The 19,643-nt window shown below is 42.0% G+C and overlaps 1 protein-coding gene across 10 annotated transcripts in view; it reads left to right on the forward strand.

Annotated features, from left to right (window-relative positions):
- The first annotated feature begins 405 nt into the window (after positions 1–405).
- Positions 406–19,643, forward strand: part of ubap2a (ubiquitin associated protein 2a) — a 90,349-nt gene continuing 71,111 nt past the window's right edge. For all 10 annotated transcript variants that reach the window (XM_063042756.1, XM_063042757.1, XM_063042752.1 and 7 more), the window contains exons 1-4: positions 406–521; positions 9,007–9,129; positions 13,125–13,202; positions 14,734–14,844. In XM_063042756.1, coding sequence (XP_062898826.1) covers positions 9,040–9,129; positions 13,125–13,202; positions 14,734–14,844 — 279 coding nt within the window. In that variant the 5' untranslated portion in view covers positions 406–521; positions 9,007–9,039. The remainder of the gene's footprint in view (positions 522–9,006; positions 9,130–13,124; positions 13,203–14,733; positions 14,845–19,643) is intronic.

Consider the following 19,643-nt stretch of genomic DNA (forward strand, 5'->3'; position numbering starts at 1 on the left):
TGAAGTGCCAAATTAATACAACCATGCAATAATTATAAATACAAGTAGCTACCTTTGTAACAATACACGGTATACAATTCACAACATCTCACCATTGTTTGTGCTAATTTTGAAATGTTTCCTTCAATTTGTCTGTTGTATCTGTGAACTGCGGTCATAAGCTGTCCGAACAACTCCCGCCGTTCACTGACCAATGCAAAATCACCATTGGCAACGCGCGCGAAAATGCCCGCGGTGACATTTAATATGGGGGAAGAGGGAAAAAAACATATTTTGTTTAGCTGCGGTTTCTTTGGAGGGGAAAGCCACACATGGAGTTATTGTTAATACTAATCACTGGAAAAAAAATGAATCGCCCGTTTATGCTAATGAGGCCTGTGACGTCAGGCGGGTTAAATGGCGGCCGGGGTCACGTGAGCCGCCGGGCTTTGTGAGCACATTGGCAGGTGCGCGAGCGGTGGCCGCCACTCGGCTCCTTCCCCTGCAGATCGTGTGTGCGCGGCTGCCCCTCCACAGCTCAGGTGAGCATTCCGCACCGTCGACCATAACCTTCGCTTTTAAACATATGTCTGTATACACGAGCAGGACGCCGGTGGTCGTGATTGAAGCTTTTAATGGCGAGCGAGTGGTCGCCGGTGGGATTGGGCGGGATCGGACACTTGGATTGACTCATCGAAGCGGCCTGTTCTCCGGCCCGGGCTCTGGCGCTTGGAGACTCGGCCGCTCTTTCGTTCACTCTGCCCTCGTTGTGCTTCTGTCACACGACTAAAACTCGCATGGCCTCATGTTGCTGGTATGAGAGGCCTCGGGGGGCGGTCAGCCAGGCCAGCAGCGGCTGCGATGCGGCGCCGCGATTATCCTCGCGTGGTTATTACCACATAACTTAATTCCTAGATCAAGTGTCGGTATGCCATCCCCTCCCCCACTGTCACAAAACAACAAATTTCCCAATGTATTCGAATGATGATAACCCCGATTCTGAACCCATCCAGTGTATGGAATAGATTAGACTTGCAGTAACTACAGAAACGCTCTGGAAATTGGAACAGAACACGCGTGAAATCAGCACGTTTATCTAGAAAGAAAGGTTAACGTCCGGGTGTATGACCTTTCACCCGAATATTATGGACCGTTCTGAAGTTAACGAAGGGGTGTTTTTTTTAAGCGATTACGGCGAGTTGGCAGAATTCTGTGACTTGAAGTAATGAAACCATTTGCCTGGAGGAATTTAGCGGGTCGTGCAACATTGGGGGCGGTGGGGGGTGGCAGAAATTATCGATTCTTCGGGTCTTAATCCGGCATCTGGACTCAGAAACCTTAACTGTTGCATCCACAAATACCACATAAGGTCCTGAACATTTCTAGTATTTCTATTTTTAAACCAATCTTACGTTGAAAGGTTTATTTACCAGTTTTATGTCTTTAATTTTAATATTTATCTAGTATAAAACTTGAAAGAAATCAGAGTAAAATTTGACAGCTGTTTGATATGGCTTTCATTGAAAATTTTCATCCTGACCAGAAAACCAGTTTTGAGGTAATGGTGAATTTGATACTGTTTGCAAAATATCAGGGCTGCTTCTTAAAAAAAACTAGCTTTTGGAATTATGTAGTTTTGAAGAAAAAATTGTAATGTGCTTTTAAAAAGTTCCAATTATATTTATTACATACATACACACACATGAGTTTAGTAGGAAGAAACTGAAAACTATTTGTGTAGCTTCTTGTTGGTGATTGTAGAGATACTCTATGTTTGGTCCCAGGTTAGATTGAGGAAGAAATAGATCAACTAGCAATCCTATTCCAATATACGATGATTGTAAAGTTCTTCATGAATTTGTGATTGTGAAAATCTGGAGGAATGCACTTTTCCAGGGCTGGGTGATTGCATAATCTCTTGCTTGAGACACTGGGGGTTTATAAATAGACATAGTACACAAATATCCAACTGGGTGTTGCAAATAACTTTCTAAATCTAGTAAACCTATCAAGCCCAGGTTTCCAAACTGGAAATGGGGCCTCCAGTTTGTGCTCAGTTCTGTGCCACACTATAGGGATGACGTGAACACGAGGAAATCTGCAGATACTGGAAATTCAAGCAACACACATCAAAGTTGCTGGTGAACACGGCAGGCCAGGCAGCATCTCTAGGAAGAGGTACAGACGACGTTTCGGGCCGAGACCCTTCGTCAGGACTAACTGAAAGAAGAGCTAGTAAGAGATTTGAAAGTGGGAGGGGGAGATGCAAAATGATAGGAGAAGACAGGAGGGGGAAAGGGATGGAGGCAAGAGCTGGACAGTTGATTGGCAAAAGGGATATGAGAGGATCATGGGGCAGGAGGCCCAGGGAGAAAGAAAAGGGGGAGGGGGGGAACCTAGAGGATGGGCAAGGGGTATAGTGAGAGGGACAGAGGGAGAAAAAGGGAGGGAGAGAAAGAGAGGAAGAATGTGTGTATATAAATAAATAATGGACGGGGTACGATTATTTCTATACACATTCTATATAGTCGGCCTGAAACGTCGACTGTACCTCTTGCTAGAGATGCTGCCTGGCCTGCTGCGTTCACCAGCAACTTTGTGTGTTGCTGGGGATGATGTGACTGCATTAGAAAGGTTACAAAAGAAATTCACCAGGATGCTGCCTGGATTGGAGAGCTTTACTTGAAAGAAGAGATTGGTTAGAGAGAGTCATACAACACAAAAACTGGTAGATGCTGACCAAGATGTCAGGTTAATTTCACTGCACACAGGAGAGGTTCAAAACTAATTTTATTATAAAAGTGTATATATATGTCACCATATACAACCTGAGATTCATTTTCTTGTGGGCATATTCAGTAAATCTATAGAATAATAACAATCTTCTGGAGATTCTGGTGACCTTCTGGAGGTGTTTAACATTGTGAAGGTCACAGGTTAGATAAACCTTTTTCCCTAGGATAGGAGTCTAGAAGTAGTGGGTGTGGGTTTAAAGTGAAAGGGGAGAAATTTAAAGATCTGTGGGATAAATTTTTTTTTTACATGGAGGGTGATAAATATGAGGAATAAGCTGCAAGAGGAAGTGGTAGAGATGTGTTTAAAAGGTGCAGGCAGGTACATGGCTAGGAAAGAAATAGAGCAATATTGTCCTAATGTGGGCAGGAGGGTTCAGCCTAGACGTGTATCAAGATTGTCATAGGCAAATTGGTCTGAGAGCCTATCGCGGTACTGTCAGCGATCAATTGGATAATGTTTGAACTCTTTACTCATAGAGCTCCCAACTGTACCTCTACTTTCCACCGTCCAATCTAATCAAGCCTCGCTCCGCCATAGCAGAGATAAAATACTTGTCTTTGCTTTCCACTCCATTAACATCTACATGTAATATAGTTTGCTCCATAATTTCACGATCTGATGCATCTTTCCTCTCATCGTCTGATAGGATTGTTTCTAGACAACTCTTTGATTTGGTATCCCATCTGCATCACCCACTCCCTTTGAGATGTTCCCATGCAAGAAAGGTAAACCTACCCTTCTGCCTCATCTCTTTTAACCATCCATGGACCCTAAGTGGTAATTCCATTGAACCTCTTCACGCCCACCATATTACCTTCCCTACTTTAGAGAAATGATTTGTAGATTGGGTGACCCTGAGCTTCAAGTTACTCTGTTCCACAGATTTTCTGTTTAAGCATGAGGTAACCTTGACAGCTCATGTTGAAATCACCAGGTTCAGGTTACCGGCCTTTTCTCTGTGTTACAAATGATCAGTTCCAAATTAAGGTCACCCACTTAACTCAGTTTTTCTCTCTCCACAGATGTTGTTTTATCTGGGTAACTTCAGCATTCTCTTTTGTTTTGAACTGTCAACAACTGATGTGTTCTGCCTTTCAATCATGTTGTTTTGTCCTAACCACCCTCATTATCTAGATGGCTCTGAAGTTACACAGAATGCTGGAGGAACTCAGCAGGTCAGGTAGCATCTATGGAAATGAATAAATAGTGGATGTTTTGGGCTAATGCCCTTCATCAGGAGTGGAAAGGAAGGAGAAACACCGGAATAAGAAGTTTGGATGACTTGGATAATTGGGGAATAGAATTCATTTGCCATTTAGTGCATTGTATTAGTAAGGTTAATGGTGTCATTGAGGGTATTTGCCACTCTGGCTTCCCCTTTTTTCAAAAGAAGATACATGTGCTTGAAAGTCAAAATGACGAGACTTAAGAATTTTCCCATTGCTGTCATATTTCAGAACAAATGGCCTCCTTACATCCCCTTCCCAGTATTACTGCTGCAATGTCTTGAACCTTTAATTCTACCTCTCGTGAGTTCATAGTCTATTACGCTGTGTTCATCACTACATTTATTGTTGTGCTTTATATTACCATGTTCATTCTGAGGTTCACGCAAGCATAGAATATCATTGCACTCTGGCAAGTTTAGGTCTGTAAAGTTTCAACAATATTGCTTTCAGGGGTCTGGAGAATATACCTGACAGTTAACTGCTGTATTTATACTTGTCACCAAAGACTTTGTAGGCTTGGAGCTGGAATATGGAAGTTATTGAGTCAGGATTCTTCACTCCCTAAACCTGGTATTTGATTTTGTACCCTGTAAATATTCTTGTACTTCTAAAATTGCTGGAAAGAATTTTGGTTCATCACTTGTATCAGTCACAAATGATACTTCTGCCAAAATGTTCTAATTCAACCCCGGATTGTCCTTATTTTTTTGTGTATCTTTTTATCCCATCTTTACTTTTTCCTTTGATCTACTATTCCCAAGTTAGGCGAATTTTTTTTGTTAATTTTGGTCCACTGAGCTCCAGCTCTTAGCAACAGAGAGAGCAGGACTAACTTCATTCTTTGTAAATTTATACTTTACTTGGGAAATATTTATCCAGTTCCTTTTTGAAATCAACTACACTCATCACACCTGGAATCCAAATCATAAATCATTTTTTAAACTAATAATGTTTTGCAAATCTTGGCTCTAATTTTGAGTTACATAAGTTATTGGTGAGATCACATTCGGAGCATACATTGTTTTGGTTGCTCCAAAGGCATTGTCAAGTTGGAGATGGTACAGAAGACTGGGATGCTGTCTGGACTAGAGGTCCTAAGTAAAAGCGTGAGGTTGGCCAAACCAAATCTTTGCTTTTGGGGGCTTAGGGGAATGAGGGGTGACCTCAAAAAAAGTTAATGAAGTCATGAGGGGAATGCATAAGGTGGCTCTTGGGAGTCCTTGTGCAGGATACCCTAAAGGCTAAGTCCAAAATGAAAGGGCACTGATACAAGATAAGAGGATAAGAGGGGAGAGATTTAAAGCTACCTGAGAGGTGACTTCTTTACACAGAGGGTGGTGAGTACCTAAAATGAGCTGTCAGAGGAACTGTACATTTGAAACATTTAAGAGGCATAATAATAATAGGCATCCATTAGTCTCGTGAGACCATGGATTTGCGCCTTGGAAGGTTTCCAGGGTGCAGGCCTGGGCAAGGTTGTATGGAAGACCGGCAGTTGCCCATGCTGCAAGTCTCCCATCTCCACGTCACCGATGTTGTCCAAGGGAAGGGCACTAGGGCCGATACAGCTTGGCACCAGTGTCGTCGCAGAGCAATGTGTGGATAAGTGCCTTGCTCAAGGACACAACATGCTGCCTCAGCTGAGGTTCGAGCTAGCGACCTTCAGATCACTAGACTGATGCCTTAACCACTTGGCCATGCGTCAATACATTTAAGAGGCATACGAGTAGGTAAATGGAAGGAAAGGGCTTGGAGGGCTGTGGGCTGAACGTGGGCAACTGGAACTAGTAGAGAAGATGCTGTAGTCAGCATGGACCTATTGGGCCAAAGATCCTGTTTCTGTACTGTATTACTCTATGACTCACTAGATAGGAACATTGAATGTCTTTAGCTGTTAATCATTCAACCAGTGGAAGCATTTCCCCCTCATTGATTTTATTTCTTTATATATCAAATTAGCTTAGTCTTTTCTCCAGTCATTCATGCAACCATAATCTCTCGTACTTGGAAGCGAACTTGGTCTGTGCTTCTAAGAAGTCTGCAGGGATTGTTCATATAACTACTTGCCTATAGCACCTTGTATAACCTTGGAACATCATGTACAAAGGTCTTAATTACCACCGAAATCCTTTTCAAACTACTATTTAGTTATAGCTTTAACTTCCTTTTAACAAAACAAATCTTTGTAATTTTCAAAACCAGCATTTAAAATTTATTTATTTGTTTCCATCTAAAGCTAAGGAATTTAATACATATAGTAGGGAGATTTAAAATGCAGTGTCTATGGATTGTCAGTTCTGAAATTCCTGATTTTTTTCTCTTAAGGATTATTACTAAACTTTTCATGGAAGCAATTTAGAAATTTCTAAGGTCGGATTTTAACACGGAAATAATGTGGATATATTATCTTTGTTTTGTTTTTCTTGTAGGCTAATGCTTAACTTAATTATATGGATGTTCATCTGTTCAGCAACAGAAGTAGGTTATTGAGCCCATTGAGTCTAAATTTGCACTAAATTAATATGTGTACATCTTTAGACAGTCTAGTTACCCTGATAGAATTCTTGGAGAAAAGTTTCAGATAGCCAGTAGCGTATGAATAGGGAAGGCGCCTCTTGGTTTCATTCCTGAATCCCCTAGCTCTAACTTCAACATTGTACTGTCTGTACACTATCATTTATCATTTGAGACCTCAGTTAGGTTCTGCTGTATAGTGAAATTCCAAAAATATACAGCTAAGCTTACATATGCTGTCATAATTTCCCCTTCCACATATGGGTGTCATGTTGATGATTCTCAAAACCAAACACGTTCCAAAACTGGTTCCTTCATTTTCAGCTGTTCTGTCAAAACTCTTGATGACCATAAGACAGGAGCAGAATTAGGCCCAACCAATCTGTTTTGCCAGTCCATCATGGCTGATTTTGTTAACCTTCTCAACCTCATTCTCCTGTTTCTATTACCATTTTATGATTATGAAGACACATAGTCCTCTTTTATTGTCATTTAGTAATGCATGCATTAAGAAATGATACATTATTTCCTCCGGTGTGATATCACAAAATACAGGACAAACCAAGACTGAAAAAACTGACAAAACCACATAATTATAACATATAGTTACAACGGTACAACAATACCATAACTTGATGAAGAAGTCCGTGAGCACAGTAAAGATCAAATGTCCCACATCTCACGCAGACGGGAGAAGGAAGCAAAACTCCCTGCCATGCTGACCACAATCCGACTCTGAGTCATCCGAAAACTTCGAGTTCTGATCAGCTCTCCGACACCGAGTACTGAGCGCCATCTGTCCAAATGATTCGACCTCCTTCTTGGTTGCCAAAGGCAGGCAAGGCCGGGGATTTTGAGGCCTACCCTCCAAAAGGTTCACGACCACACAGTAACGACAGCAGCGAACGGGCATTTCAGAAATCTTTCCAGATGTTCCTCTGTGCTTTCACGTCCATTCTCCATCAAATCAGAATTGTCTACGGCCCTTATTTAACAGATACGATATCATTTTCACCAGAGAGCTGCGCACGCGCGGTGCACCGCCATCTTCTCCTCCCGCCAAAGTTTGTATCCTGTTCTTTAGTACCTAAATCCTTAGTTCCTCTTACACAGATTGTGTTCTCTATAATTTGAAGCAGGTGTCATGGACAACTTATATACCCTTGGAACTTTGCTTCCCATTTTGTCAGCTAGCTGCTATTTTAAGTATGTAATTTATCATTAGATATTTTGTCAAGTGCAAATTCAGCACTTAGAAAAGTATCACTTAAAAAAAAATTCTCAATCTGCATTAATGGCATTGAGAACTGCATCTGATTCTGGTTTCTCCTTGTTCCTTAAGTCTTTTACCTTCAATTTTTTGCTTGCTGTAATACCCTAATCAGTCCAGTTGTAGTCTCTCTGTAATTCATCCAGATGGAGACTTTGTTACGTGAACCCACCAGAATCATCTTGTGTAGTTTCGCCTCTTTTGTGGTGACGTGTGAGAATCTCCTCTTAGCTGAGGAGGACACGCAACATTGGTTTTACACATTGATTGTTTTATTTGCAGTTGTGCAAAAATTTCTGAATATTTTGCTTAAGTCCTGCCTCTGACATTGTTCCTAGCTGCTATCACGGAATTACTGATGTATGTCTAAGTCAGGATAGTGTTCAATTTGTAATATTCTCATGTAATGGCTGTTCTTGTACTCTCTTTGCAATTCCCTTCTATTTTAGGGAAAACCAGCCCAACTTCTCCAGACTCTCCATATACGTAACTGAAGTCCTCCTTTTTTCTGTAGCCTCTCCAGAGATTTCATCTCTTTCCTCGAGTGTGGTACATAGAACAGGGTACTTAGCTCCAGATAACTTGGTCTGTAATGTAGATACTACATCTAGAGTTTCTGTGGATAACTCTATGTTCTTGCTATCTTTTGTGCTGTTTCATTATAATGTTCAGAAGGGTGAAGTACTGATCACTCTGCTGAAAGAAGGTAGGTTTTTAGCCATTGATTATTCTGATACATTTTCATGGGGCCATTATTTGTCCATTGACAACATTTATTTCTTTTGCATTTTCTATAAGAATGAATTTTATTCTATGTCTAATTTTTGGCTGGTGATATGTGTTCTGTAAGGGTGAATTTTTGTAACTGAAATAGCCATAATGCAGAGGTCACCCATAGTGCCTTTCGATAATGTGGTGGCATTCAAAATGCAATATGAACCTTTTTACTTCACATCACTGTTGCAACTAGCACAATGACACGTCCTTCCAAAAACTAGCAAAAATTCAGGTTTTAATATTAGCCACATGATTGGTGGCTATGTAGCTTGATGGGATTTGCATCCAACTTGGGAAAGCTTTGCTGAAGTAAGAACAGATGTATCTTAATCCATAGTTTGTTGTTTCTGGGTATCAGTCTTGTCTGTTGAAAGTACCCAGAAATTGAGATCTGTTGTGTTAAAATTTTATACGCTCTAAAATGGACAGTTTCTTTTTCAGATTTTCTATTTTGTACATTTGTATATACTGTATATGATGACTTCGGTGGGCAGTGACCGTTCTCGGGGAACTCGGGATAAGACACAAGCTCAAACACAAGCACAGATACAGAAACCAGTACAGGTGAGTGGTTGAAAACTCCAGTAGCTGCCAATGCAGATATTGTCTGGAATATTAAATGGGTTGCATGTCTTTGTATTTGCAGGTATTGTTTTTTAATAGCATGTACACTCAGTGGCCACTTTATTAGGTAAACTGGTACACCTGCTCATTAATGCACTTATTTAATCAGCCAATCGTGTGGCAGCAACTCAATACAAAATGCATGCAGATACGGTCAAGAGGTTCAGTTGTGTTTCAGACCAAATATCAGAATGGGGAAGAAATGTAATCTCAGTGATTTGATTAGAATGATTGGTGCAGATAGGATGGTTGGAGTATCTCAAAAACTGCTGATCTCCTGGGACTTACACACACACACCATTGTCTCTAGAGCAGGGGTTCCGAGCCTGAGGCCCATGGGCTCCTCGGTTAATGGTGGGGGGGGGGGGCGGTCCCTGCTCTAGAGATTAAAAGAATGGTGTAGAAAACAATAATACATTCAGTTCCATGAGTGAAAATATCTCGTTAATGGGAGAGGTTAGAGGAGAATGGCCAGACTAGTTCAAGCTGACAGGAAGGTGATAGTAACTCAAATAATCACCCTTTACAACAGTGGTGTGCAGAAGAGCATCTCTGAATACACAATATGTTGAACCTTGAAGTGGATGAGCCAGAGCAGCAGAGGGTCACACCAGGTTCTATTCCGGTGCCCAATAAAGAGGCCATTGACTGTATGCTTGCTTTTATTTTAAAATGCCCCACCCAAAGGAGGGGTTGGGGAAAAATAGGGGAAGTTATCAGCTTATTTGGTTGGATGTCTTGAAATGAGCATAATTGTGTCTTATTCAGCATAAAATAATTATAAGAAAATGCTTGTGTATTTTTCATAAACGAGCCCTACGGCCCACCTCATCCATGCCTTCCAAGATGCTTTCTTCCTAGGCTAGTCTGATTTGGCTCATATCCTTATGCTCCTTTCCTATCATGTACCTGTCTAAATTAATTGTCCCTGTTTCTACTACTGGCTGGCAGATTTTTCCTTATGACCACCATATGTGTGGAAAAGAGCACCCCTCAGACCCGAGAAAATCTGCAGATGCTGGAATTTCAAGCAACACACATAAAAGTTGCTGGTGAACGCAGCAGGCCAGGCAGCATCTGTAGGAAGAGGTACAGTCGACGTTTCGGGCTGAGACCCTTCATCAGAACTAACTGAAAGAAGAGCTAGTAAGAGATTTGAGAGGGGGAGGGGGAGATCCGAAATGATAGAAGAAGACAGGCGGGGGAGGGATGGAGCCAAGAGCTGGACAGTTCCGTCTGGGTCAACACCTTATATTCCGTCTGGGTAGCCTCCAACCTGATGGCATGAACATTGACTTCTCAAACTTCCGCTAATGCCCCACCTCCCCGTCGTACCCCATCCATTATTTATTTATATACAAACATCTTTTTCTCTCTCTGTCCTTGTTCTCCCTCTGTCCCCCTCACTATACCCCTTGCCCATCCTCTGGGCTTTCCCCCCCTCCCTTTTCTTTCTCCCTAGGCCTCCTGTCCCATGATCCTCTCATATCCCTTTTGCCAATCAACTTTCAAGCTCTTGGCTCCATCCCTCCCCTTCCTGTCTTCTCCTATTATTTTGGATCTCCCCCTACTTCCAAATCTCTTACTAGCTGTTCTTTCAGTTTGTCCTGACGAAAGGTCTCGGCCTGAAACGTCGACTGTACCTCTTCCTAGAGATACTGCCTGGCCTGCTGCATTCACCAGCAACTTTTACGTGTGTCACCCCTCAGACCTCCTTTAAATGTTCTCTAGGCATGTTAAACCTATGCTCTGGTTTTAAACTCCTGCAGAAAAGTCTAACATGGAAAAGATTGTGACTGGCTACCTTATCTATGCCCTCATAATTTTATAAGCCTCTCTAAGGTCACCGTGGCCTCTTTTTTCTCCTGACAGGAAGAACAGTTGGAGCCTATCCAGTCTCCTTGTAAGTAAAGCCCCCCCCCCGCCCAGAACAGCAACATTCCTGTGAATATTTTCTTCACCCTCTAGCTTTATCACAACCTTCCTCTAACATGGCAACCAGAATTCTAAGGCAGCCAAACAATTGATTTATAATATATCTCAACTCATGTTCTCACTGCTGTGGCTAATGAAGGCAAGTAGACTATATGTCTTCACAACTCTGCTTACCCTTTGTTGCCCAGGGAAGCTGTGTAATTATACCTGCAGATCTCTGTTCTACAACACTCTTCAGGGCTCTGTATATCGTCTGGTCTGATTTGACTTCCCAAAGTGCACCATCTTGCACTAGCCAGAGTCAAGTTTCATCTGTCATTCCCTGTCCGCTCTCCCAGTTAATTTACATACTGTTCTAAGGTTAGAAAATCTTCTTTAATGTCCACGATATCACCAGTTTTGTTGTCCACACTTAGTAATTATGCCACCTACATGCTCATCCAAATTATTAATATACAGGAAAACAATGAACCAAGCACAGAATTTATAACAGGTCACCACTGCCACCAGCTGCCTTCTACCACCAAGGCAATTTTATATCTTGCCCCGAATACCCATGAATACAGCCAAGTGAAACTGTGCTCTTTTGGGGACAAAGTACAAAACAGTATCGACAGTCTCATATAGCACATATAGATAGCAGTAGAAATACAATCACACAAAAAAATAATCATAATATAGCCCACGTCTATCCTGTAGATTGATGGTGCATGGCTGTTTTCAGCAAGAACAAGTCCACAGCAGTCCAATCATACACTAATGCAGCTGCAGAAGAATGCAATCCAGCATTTCTTTCTCTGAGCAAACTGGATGGCAGTCCCGAGGGGAGGGGGTACTCCCAACCTAGTGTGGAATCCAGTGCATCAGCTGCATCTCTGCTCTTTCCCATACCACCCCTAGCACCCCTCCCCTGGGCAGCTGCAACAGGCAACCCCACAACATGAAGCCCTGGTCCATGCTCCAGTTGAGGCCACCTGCATCCCCTGCCATTGATCTTTCCAGTGAAGCGGAATTGCAGTGTTTTACATTACCAATATCCAACAGGATCCGCGATCACAAGAAAAACATAGAGGACAATCACTCGCTTTGTTAGACTACACACCGCCTCCATGTACTGACTCTGACACCTTCCTTTAGCAGGTGGCAACACGGTCTCCACCAAGTCAGGCTCCTCCACTATCGAGCAACTCACTAGTGGGGTAGACCTGCTGTACTTGATGTTCTTGATAACTAGCGGTGTTCTGCAGTCGTAAAATTTATGTAAAGGATGAACGATTACGCTCTTGATTGGGCCCAGAGTGCCTGCTGGTGAGCATGCCTGCTGCCATCTTACTGTATTAATTGTTTCTTCTGGACCATCCTGTCATATGGGACCTTGTCATAGGATTTGATGAAATCCATGTAGACAACATCCACTGTCCTACCCTCATCAGTCCTCTTAGTCACCTCAAAATAAGCCCAATGAAATTTGTGAGGTGGAGATGAATACTTGAAAGATGGTGTTATGGAAAATAATAATGGCGACTGACTCCTGTTTTCTCGTGGGTAATAGACAGAGCTTCTCTAGCTGTGGGACTTCCACGATTTCTACACGTTTAACCCTAGAGTCCCATAAAATCACTCCTTGGTTTCTCCAATGTGTTGTATCTTGTCAAATTAATTCACTAAAGCAGGGATTTGATCATTGTTGCCCTTTTGTTCCTTTATTAACATACCTCTGAATCTCTAGAGTCAGAAGTTGTGTGATGTTTCATATTTCTATTAAACAAGCCAATTTTTCCCTACATTTTTATTTTTATTTTTATTTCTCGGTCTTATTCAGTTCTGTTTAAAAGCATCAGAATTTTCTCTTTGTGCACTTGTTATAATAGCACCTTCATATGTATTCTGTTTCTTCTGCTGAAATTCAGTTTTTGCTTTTATATTAAGTCAGTACTATAGAAATAAGTTTCAGTACAAGTTGTTCTTAAAAAGCTAACATCGAACATAATTACTTTTAGGCTACAGCAGAACAGATTCGACTTGCCCAAATGATCTACGATAAGAATGATGTAGATTTTGAAGAGAAAGTCAAACAAGTAAGAACCCAATCATCAGGAAATGTTTGGGTGTATTTTGTGACAAGCTAATGCTTTCTCCTTTTCTGTTTCTGCCCGATCGCTTCGTCAACCTGACTTTCAGTTGACGTATCAAATGCAAGCCATCCCTAGGTTATGAATTCCTGACTTTTGCATATTCAGCATACAACTGAGCTTCTATACATAATTAAATTCAAAACTCTTATGTGTATGTATAAATTTGTTCCTAAGAACAGAACTTGTTTCCTATGTCTGTTCACTTTGAGTAATTGTTCTCATCAGTCTTATTTTTATGTCATTCATTATAATACTCTGGAGGCATGGATACTTGTATTGAGTGATTTTTATTTGCCATGCTCACCCCATCTTCCTCTTGTCCTTGCCTACCATCCCATGAGCCTCTGCATCCAACACATCATTCTTCACAACTTCTGCCATCTCTAAAGGGAACTTGCCAAACATAGCTTCATCTTCTCCCTCCTCCCCCACCCTCTTTCCACAGGGATTGCACTCTCTGTGATTCCCTTGTCTATTTGTCCCTCTCCACTTATCTCCTTCCTGGTATTTATCCCTGCAAGCGGCCAAAGTGCTACACCTGCCCATTCACCTGCTCCCTCACCTCCCAAATAGTCCTTCCACGTGAGGCAACACTTCACCTGTAAATCTGCTGGGGTCGTCCATTGTGTCCCGTACTCCCGGTGCGGCCTCTGCATTGGTGAAACCCATCATAAATTGGGGGCTGCTTCATTGAGCACCCCTGCTCCGTTAGCCTTCCTTCCTAGCGTGTGGCGCCAGTCAGTCAGGCATTCTTGTCTGGCGCACAGTGTCAGGATTGGTCTCCTTTCGGATTAACTGGGTCACGATATGAATGTTCCTGACTCGACCCTTGTTTTTTTTCTGGTGCTGAAAGGATGGTTTGAGTATCTCAAAAATTGCTGATCTCCTGGGATTTACACACACCATTGTCTCTAGAGCAGGGGTTCCTTTCTCTGGAGCCTTTACCTTTCCTACCCACCTGACTTCTATCACCTTCTGGCTATCCTTCCCCTCTCCCCACCTTTTTATTCCCCTTTCTTTTCAAGCCCTGAAGAAGGTTCTTGGCTTGCACCGTTGACTGTTTAATTTCTATAGATGCTGCCTGAGTTCCTCCAACATTTTGTGTGTGTTGCTTGAGTGTTTTCTGCGCATTCTTCAACTTGTGAATAAAATTGACTAAAGGACTTTTTTGCAATTGGAACTTGTTCATTACCCGTGGATGGCCTGTAACTAAATCAGTTTGGGGGTGGTTTAACCTGTTGATCTTAGCGTGTGTGAGCTGTATTTTATGATTTGCATGTATTATGTGATAAGTGGATTGTATGTATGAGCTCTGAACTACTGTATGTAAAATCTTTCTTTAACTTGAGTTTGGAATAAATGGGTGATGTTGATTGGGAATGATTAGAAGCAGTGTGTCAGTCTTTATGAAAGTTTTGTATGCTTGTAATATTTTTATAAAATGTTAGCTTTATTTGATGGCATTTTATTTTAGTTGATGGAAGTCACTGGAAAGAACCCAGATGAGTGTATAGTTGCACTTCATGATTGCAATGGCGATGTAAACAGAGCTATCAACATACTACTAGAAGGAAATTCAGATACGGTATGATATGTTTGCTGTTCATTTGTGTTGATGTCATTATTCTCTTTTGGGGAAAGAATTACGTTTTAAAATTTTTAATGTTTAAAGGAATTTGAAAGCACCTAAATAAGTTAATGCAGTGTGTGCAAGTCATGTCGGAAAAAGGATAATGAGACAAATGTTAAAGTTATTTCCCCAAAGAACAAAACTAGTTGCTATTCCAGATTCATTTGTCTGTTTCATGAGCACTCTGGCAACTGTAGAACACTACGCAAAATCGTAGAACACTAGGTCACAGGAACAGAAACACCCATCCCTGTGGCACGCTGCTAGTCACAGACCTCCAGTCAGTGAGGCAACCATCTGCTGCCACTTCCTGACTTCTCCTGCGAAGTCAATGTCGAAACTTCTTTACTCCCACGCAGGACCTTGTCAAAGGCCTTGCTAAAGTCCATTTGGACTACATCCATTGCATTATCTTCATCAACTTCCTTGTAAAACTAAAAGACTGGTTGGACACTAAGGGCTAAAGACTTTTAAAATGTGTGTTAGGTACCGTGCAATTTGGATGACGTTCAATTGTGTGCGTTCGTCTGCGGACTGCCTAGAACTGAACCATCAATTTGTAGGACATGTCACTCAGGGCCTTGGGCTATACTGTGGTGCTAGAAAGTTTGTAAACCTGTAGAACTATCTCTATTTCTGCATAAATACGACCTAAACTGTGATCAGATCTTCACGCAAGTCCTAAAACTAGATAGAGAGAATCCAATTAAATATATGACACAAAAAACATACTTGTTCATTTATTTATTTATTGAGAAAAATGATTCAGTATTTGTTGGAAAGAGTATTGACCCTCTGGGGGTAATGACATAGACATAGAAAACCTACAGAACGATACAGACCCTTCGGCCCACAAAGCTGTGCCGAACACGTCCTTACTTATTCTTTACCCATAGCCCTCGATTTTCCTAAGCTCCATGTAGCCATCCAGGATTCTCTTAAAAGACCCTATCATTTCCGCTTCCACCGCCGCCGCCGGCAGCCAATTCCACACACTCACCACTCTCTGCGTTTTAAAAAAAAGTTATCCCTAGCATCTCCTCTGTACCTACTTCCAAGCACCTTAAAACTATGCCCTCTCATGCTAGCCAATTCATCCCTGGGGAAACGCCTCTGACTATCCACCCAAACATTGCCTCTCAATATCTTGTACACCTCTTATCAGGTCACCTCTCATCCTCAGTCGCTCCAAGGAGAAAAGGCCGAGTTCAGTCAACCTGTTCTCATAAGGCATGCTCCCCAGTCCAGGCAACATCCTTGTAAGTCTCCTCTGTACTCTTTCTGTGGTTTCCACGTCCTTCCTGTAGTGAGGCGACCAGAATTGAGCAGGGTACTCTAAGTGGGGTCTGACCAGGGTCCTGTATAGCTGCAACATTACTTCTCAATCCCATGATTGATGAAGGCCAATACATTGTATGCCTTCTTAACCACAGAGTCAATCTGTACAGCAGCTTTGAGTGTCCTATGGACTAAGACCCCCTGATCCTCCACACTGCCAAGAGTCTTACCATTAATGCTATATTCTGCAATCATATTTGACCTAGCAAAATGAACCACCTCACACTTATCTGGGTTGAACTCCATCTGCCACTTCTCAGCCCAGTTTTGCATCCTATCAATGTCCTGCTGTAATCTCTGACAGCCCTCCACACTATTCACAACACCCGCAACCTTTGTGTCATCAGCAAACTTAATAACCCATCCCTCCACTTCCTCATCCAGGCCATTTATAAAAATCACAAAGAGTAGGGGTCCCAGCACAGATCCCTGAAGCGCACCACTGATCACTGGCCTCCATGCAGAATATGACCCATCTACAATCACTCTTTGCCTTCTGTGAGCAAGCCAGTTCTGGATCCACAAAGCAATGTCCCCTTGGATCCCATGCCTCCTTACTTTTTCAATAAGCCTTGCATGGGGTACCTTATCAAATGCCTTGCTGAAATTCATATACACTACATCTACAGCTCTACCTTCATCAATGTGTTTAGTCACATCCTCAAAAAAAAATTCAATCAGCCTCGTAAGGCACGACCTGCCTTTGACAAAGCTATGCTGACTATTCCTAATCGTTTTATACCTCTCCAAATGTTCACAAATCCTGCCCCTCAGGATCTTCTCCATCAACTTACCAACCACTGAAGAAAGACCCACTGGCCTATAATTTCCTCGGCTATCCCTACTTCCTTTCTTGAATAAGGGAATAACATCTGCAACCCTCCAATCTTCCGGAACCTCTCCTGTTTTCATTGATGATGCAAAGATCATTGCCAGAGGCTCAGCCATCTCCTCCCTCACTTCCCACAGTAGCCTGGGGTACATCCCATCCGGTCCCAGTAACTTATCCAACTTGATGCTTTCCAAAACCTCCAGCACATCCTCTTCCTTAATATCTACATGCTCAAGTTTTTCAGTCCACTGCAAGTCATCCCTACAATCGCCAAGATCCTTTTCTGTAGTGAAAACTGAAGCAAAGTATTCATTAAGTACCTCCATTATTTCCTCCAGTTCCAAATACACTTTTCCACTGTCACACCTGATTGCTCCTATTCTCTCATGTTTTATCCTCTTGCTCTTCACATACTTGTGGAATGTCTTGGAGTTTTCCTTAATTCAGTCTGACAAGGCCTTCTCATGGCCCCTTCTGGCTCTCCTAGTTTCATTCTTAAGTTCCTTCCTCCTTACTGCCTTCTACAAAAGTTATTTGGTGTCAGATGTTCCAACCATGGTTGAGATTGGAGGTGTGGGTTGTAGAGGTTCTCAAACTTCTGCTAATACCCCACCTCCCCTGTTATTTATTTATATACACACATTCTTTCTCTCTCTCTCCTTTTTCTCCCTCTGTCCCTCTGACTATACCACTTGCCCATCCTCTTGGTTTTTCCCCCCCCTCCCCCTTTCCTTTCTCCCTGGGCCTCCTGTCCCATGATCCTCTCATATCCCTTTTGCCAATCAACTGTCCAGCTCTTGGCTCCATCCCTCCCCCTCCTGTCTTCTATCATTTTGGATCTCCCCCTCCCCCTCCCACTTTCGAATCTCTTACCAGCTCTTCTTTCAGTTAGTCCTGACGAAGAGTCTCGGCCCAAAACGTCAACTGTACCTCTTCCTAGAGATGCTGCCTGGCCTGCTGTGTTCATCAGCAACTTTGATGTGTGTGGCTTGAATTTCTAGTATCTGCAGAATTCCTCGTGTTTACATATCATATTGGATTATTTTCTCAATAAATAAATGAACAAGTATTTTTTTTGTGTTATTTATTTAATTGGGTTCTCTTTTTGTAGTTTTAGCACTTGCGTGAAGATCTGATCACATTTTAGGGTCACATTTATGCAGAAATAGAGAAAATTCTACAGGGTTCACAAACTTTCTAGCACCACTCTGTATTGCTTGCTTGCTATCTTCAGTGTGCTCTTTGTGCCTTGTGCTGTGTATGTTTCACACTTTGGCCCTGGAGGAATGCTGTTTTTGTTCGGCTGTATTCATGTGTGGTTGAATGATAATTAAGCTGAACTTGTGTAAGGCGCTGACAGTTTAAAATACCTTAACAGTTCACTTCTGGCCCCATTTTACTATCTGGTCCATCCCCCAAAAGATTGGAAGTGAGTGATTATCCATGACGAGAGCACTACTTCTGATTACAAGCAGATATTAAGTTACAGTATTGCTTTGGAATTCGACTTTAAAGATGTTCAATCCTTAAGTAGTAAGCAGCAAGCAAGTATGCACATGTGTAAGGCTGAATCACTATGACTAGAACATCGCAAGAGGAGATAGCTTTGAACTGTTAGCAGCTTTGCTTTCCCTTACACAATTTGATTTCTTGCACACAAGTCTTCAGAAGAAGAAAATGCTATCATAGTTGGGAAACTATTGTACATTAAAAAGATGTAATAACTTGGTAATTTAGACATTAAAAGAATGTTGGAAAAACTTAACGGCTCAAACAGCATTTATGGAGGCAAAGATGAGATTAGGTGCACATGTAGAGACAGGCTTATCATTTTGGATGAACAGATAATATTTCAATGCTTAATTTTATTTAGGTTTTGATATTCTTCTCTACTGAATGTTTCTTTTGGGTACTATAATAATTGAATTCTACAGTACGGGTGTTCCCCGCTTTTCGAATGTTTGCTTTACGAAACCTCACTGTTACGAAAGACCTACATTAGTACCCTGTTTTCGCTTTCAGAAGGTGTTTTCACTGTTATGAAGAAAGGCAGCGCGCGATAAAAAATCAGTGCGCGATAAAAGGCAGCGGGCACACTGAGCAGCCGCTCTCCCCCAGATTTGGAACGGCATTGCTTAACCACATTGCATTGAGCAGCCGTTAGCGAGATGAGTTCTAAGGTGTCGGAAAAGCCTGAAAGAGCTCGTAAGGGTGTTACACTTAGCGTAAAACTAGACATAATTAAGCGTTTCGATCGTGGTGAACGAAGCAAGGACAAAGTGAGTTTGGCTTGTGGAAGCTGACGAAGATGATGTTGAAGAGGGTTTGGCATCCCATGACTAAGTACTGATAGATGAAGAGCTGATGCAATTGGAAGAGGAAAGGATAACAATCGAAACCGAATGCAGTAGCGAAAGTGAAGTCATCCAGGAACTGAACGTGAAGCAACTGCGTGAGATTTTCGCTGCAGTGATAAAGTCCTACTAATTTTGAAAGGGTACGTAGGTTTAGGGGATACTTGCAAGATGGTTTGATTCCTACAAAGAACTGTGTGATATAAAAATGCTTGAGGCTCAGCAGTCAA

Source organism: Mobula hypostoma, chromosome 3 (assembly GCF_963921235.1).
Source record: "Mobula hypostoma chromosome 3, sMobHyp1.1, whole genome shotgun sequence".
In the NCBI taxonomy this organism is placed as follows: Eukaryota; Metazoa; Chordata; class Chondrichthyes; order Myliobatiformes; family Myliobatidae; genus Mobula; species Mobula hypostoma.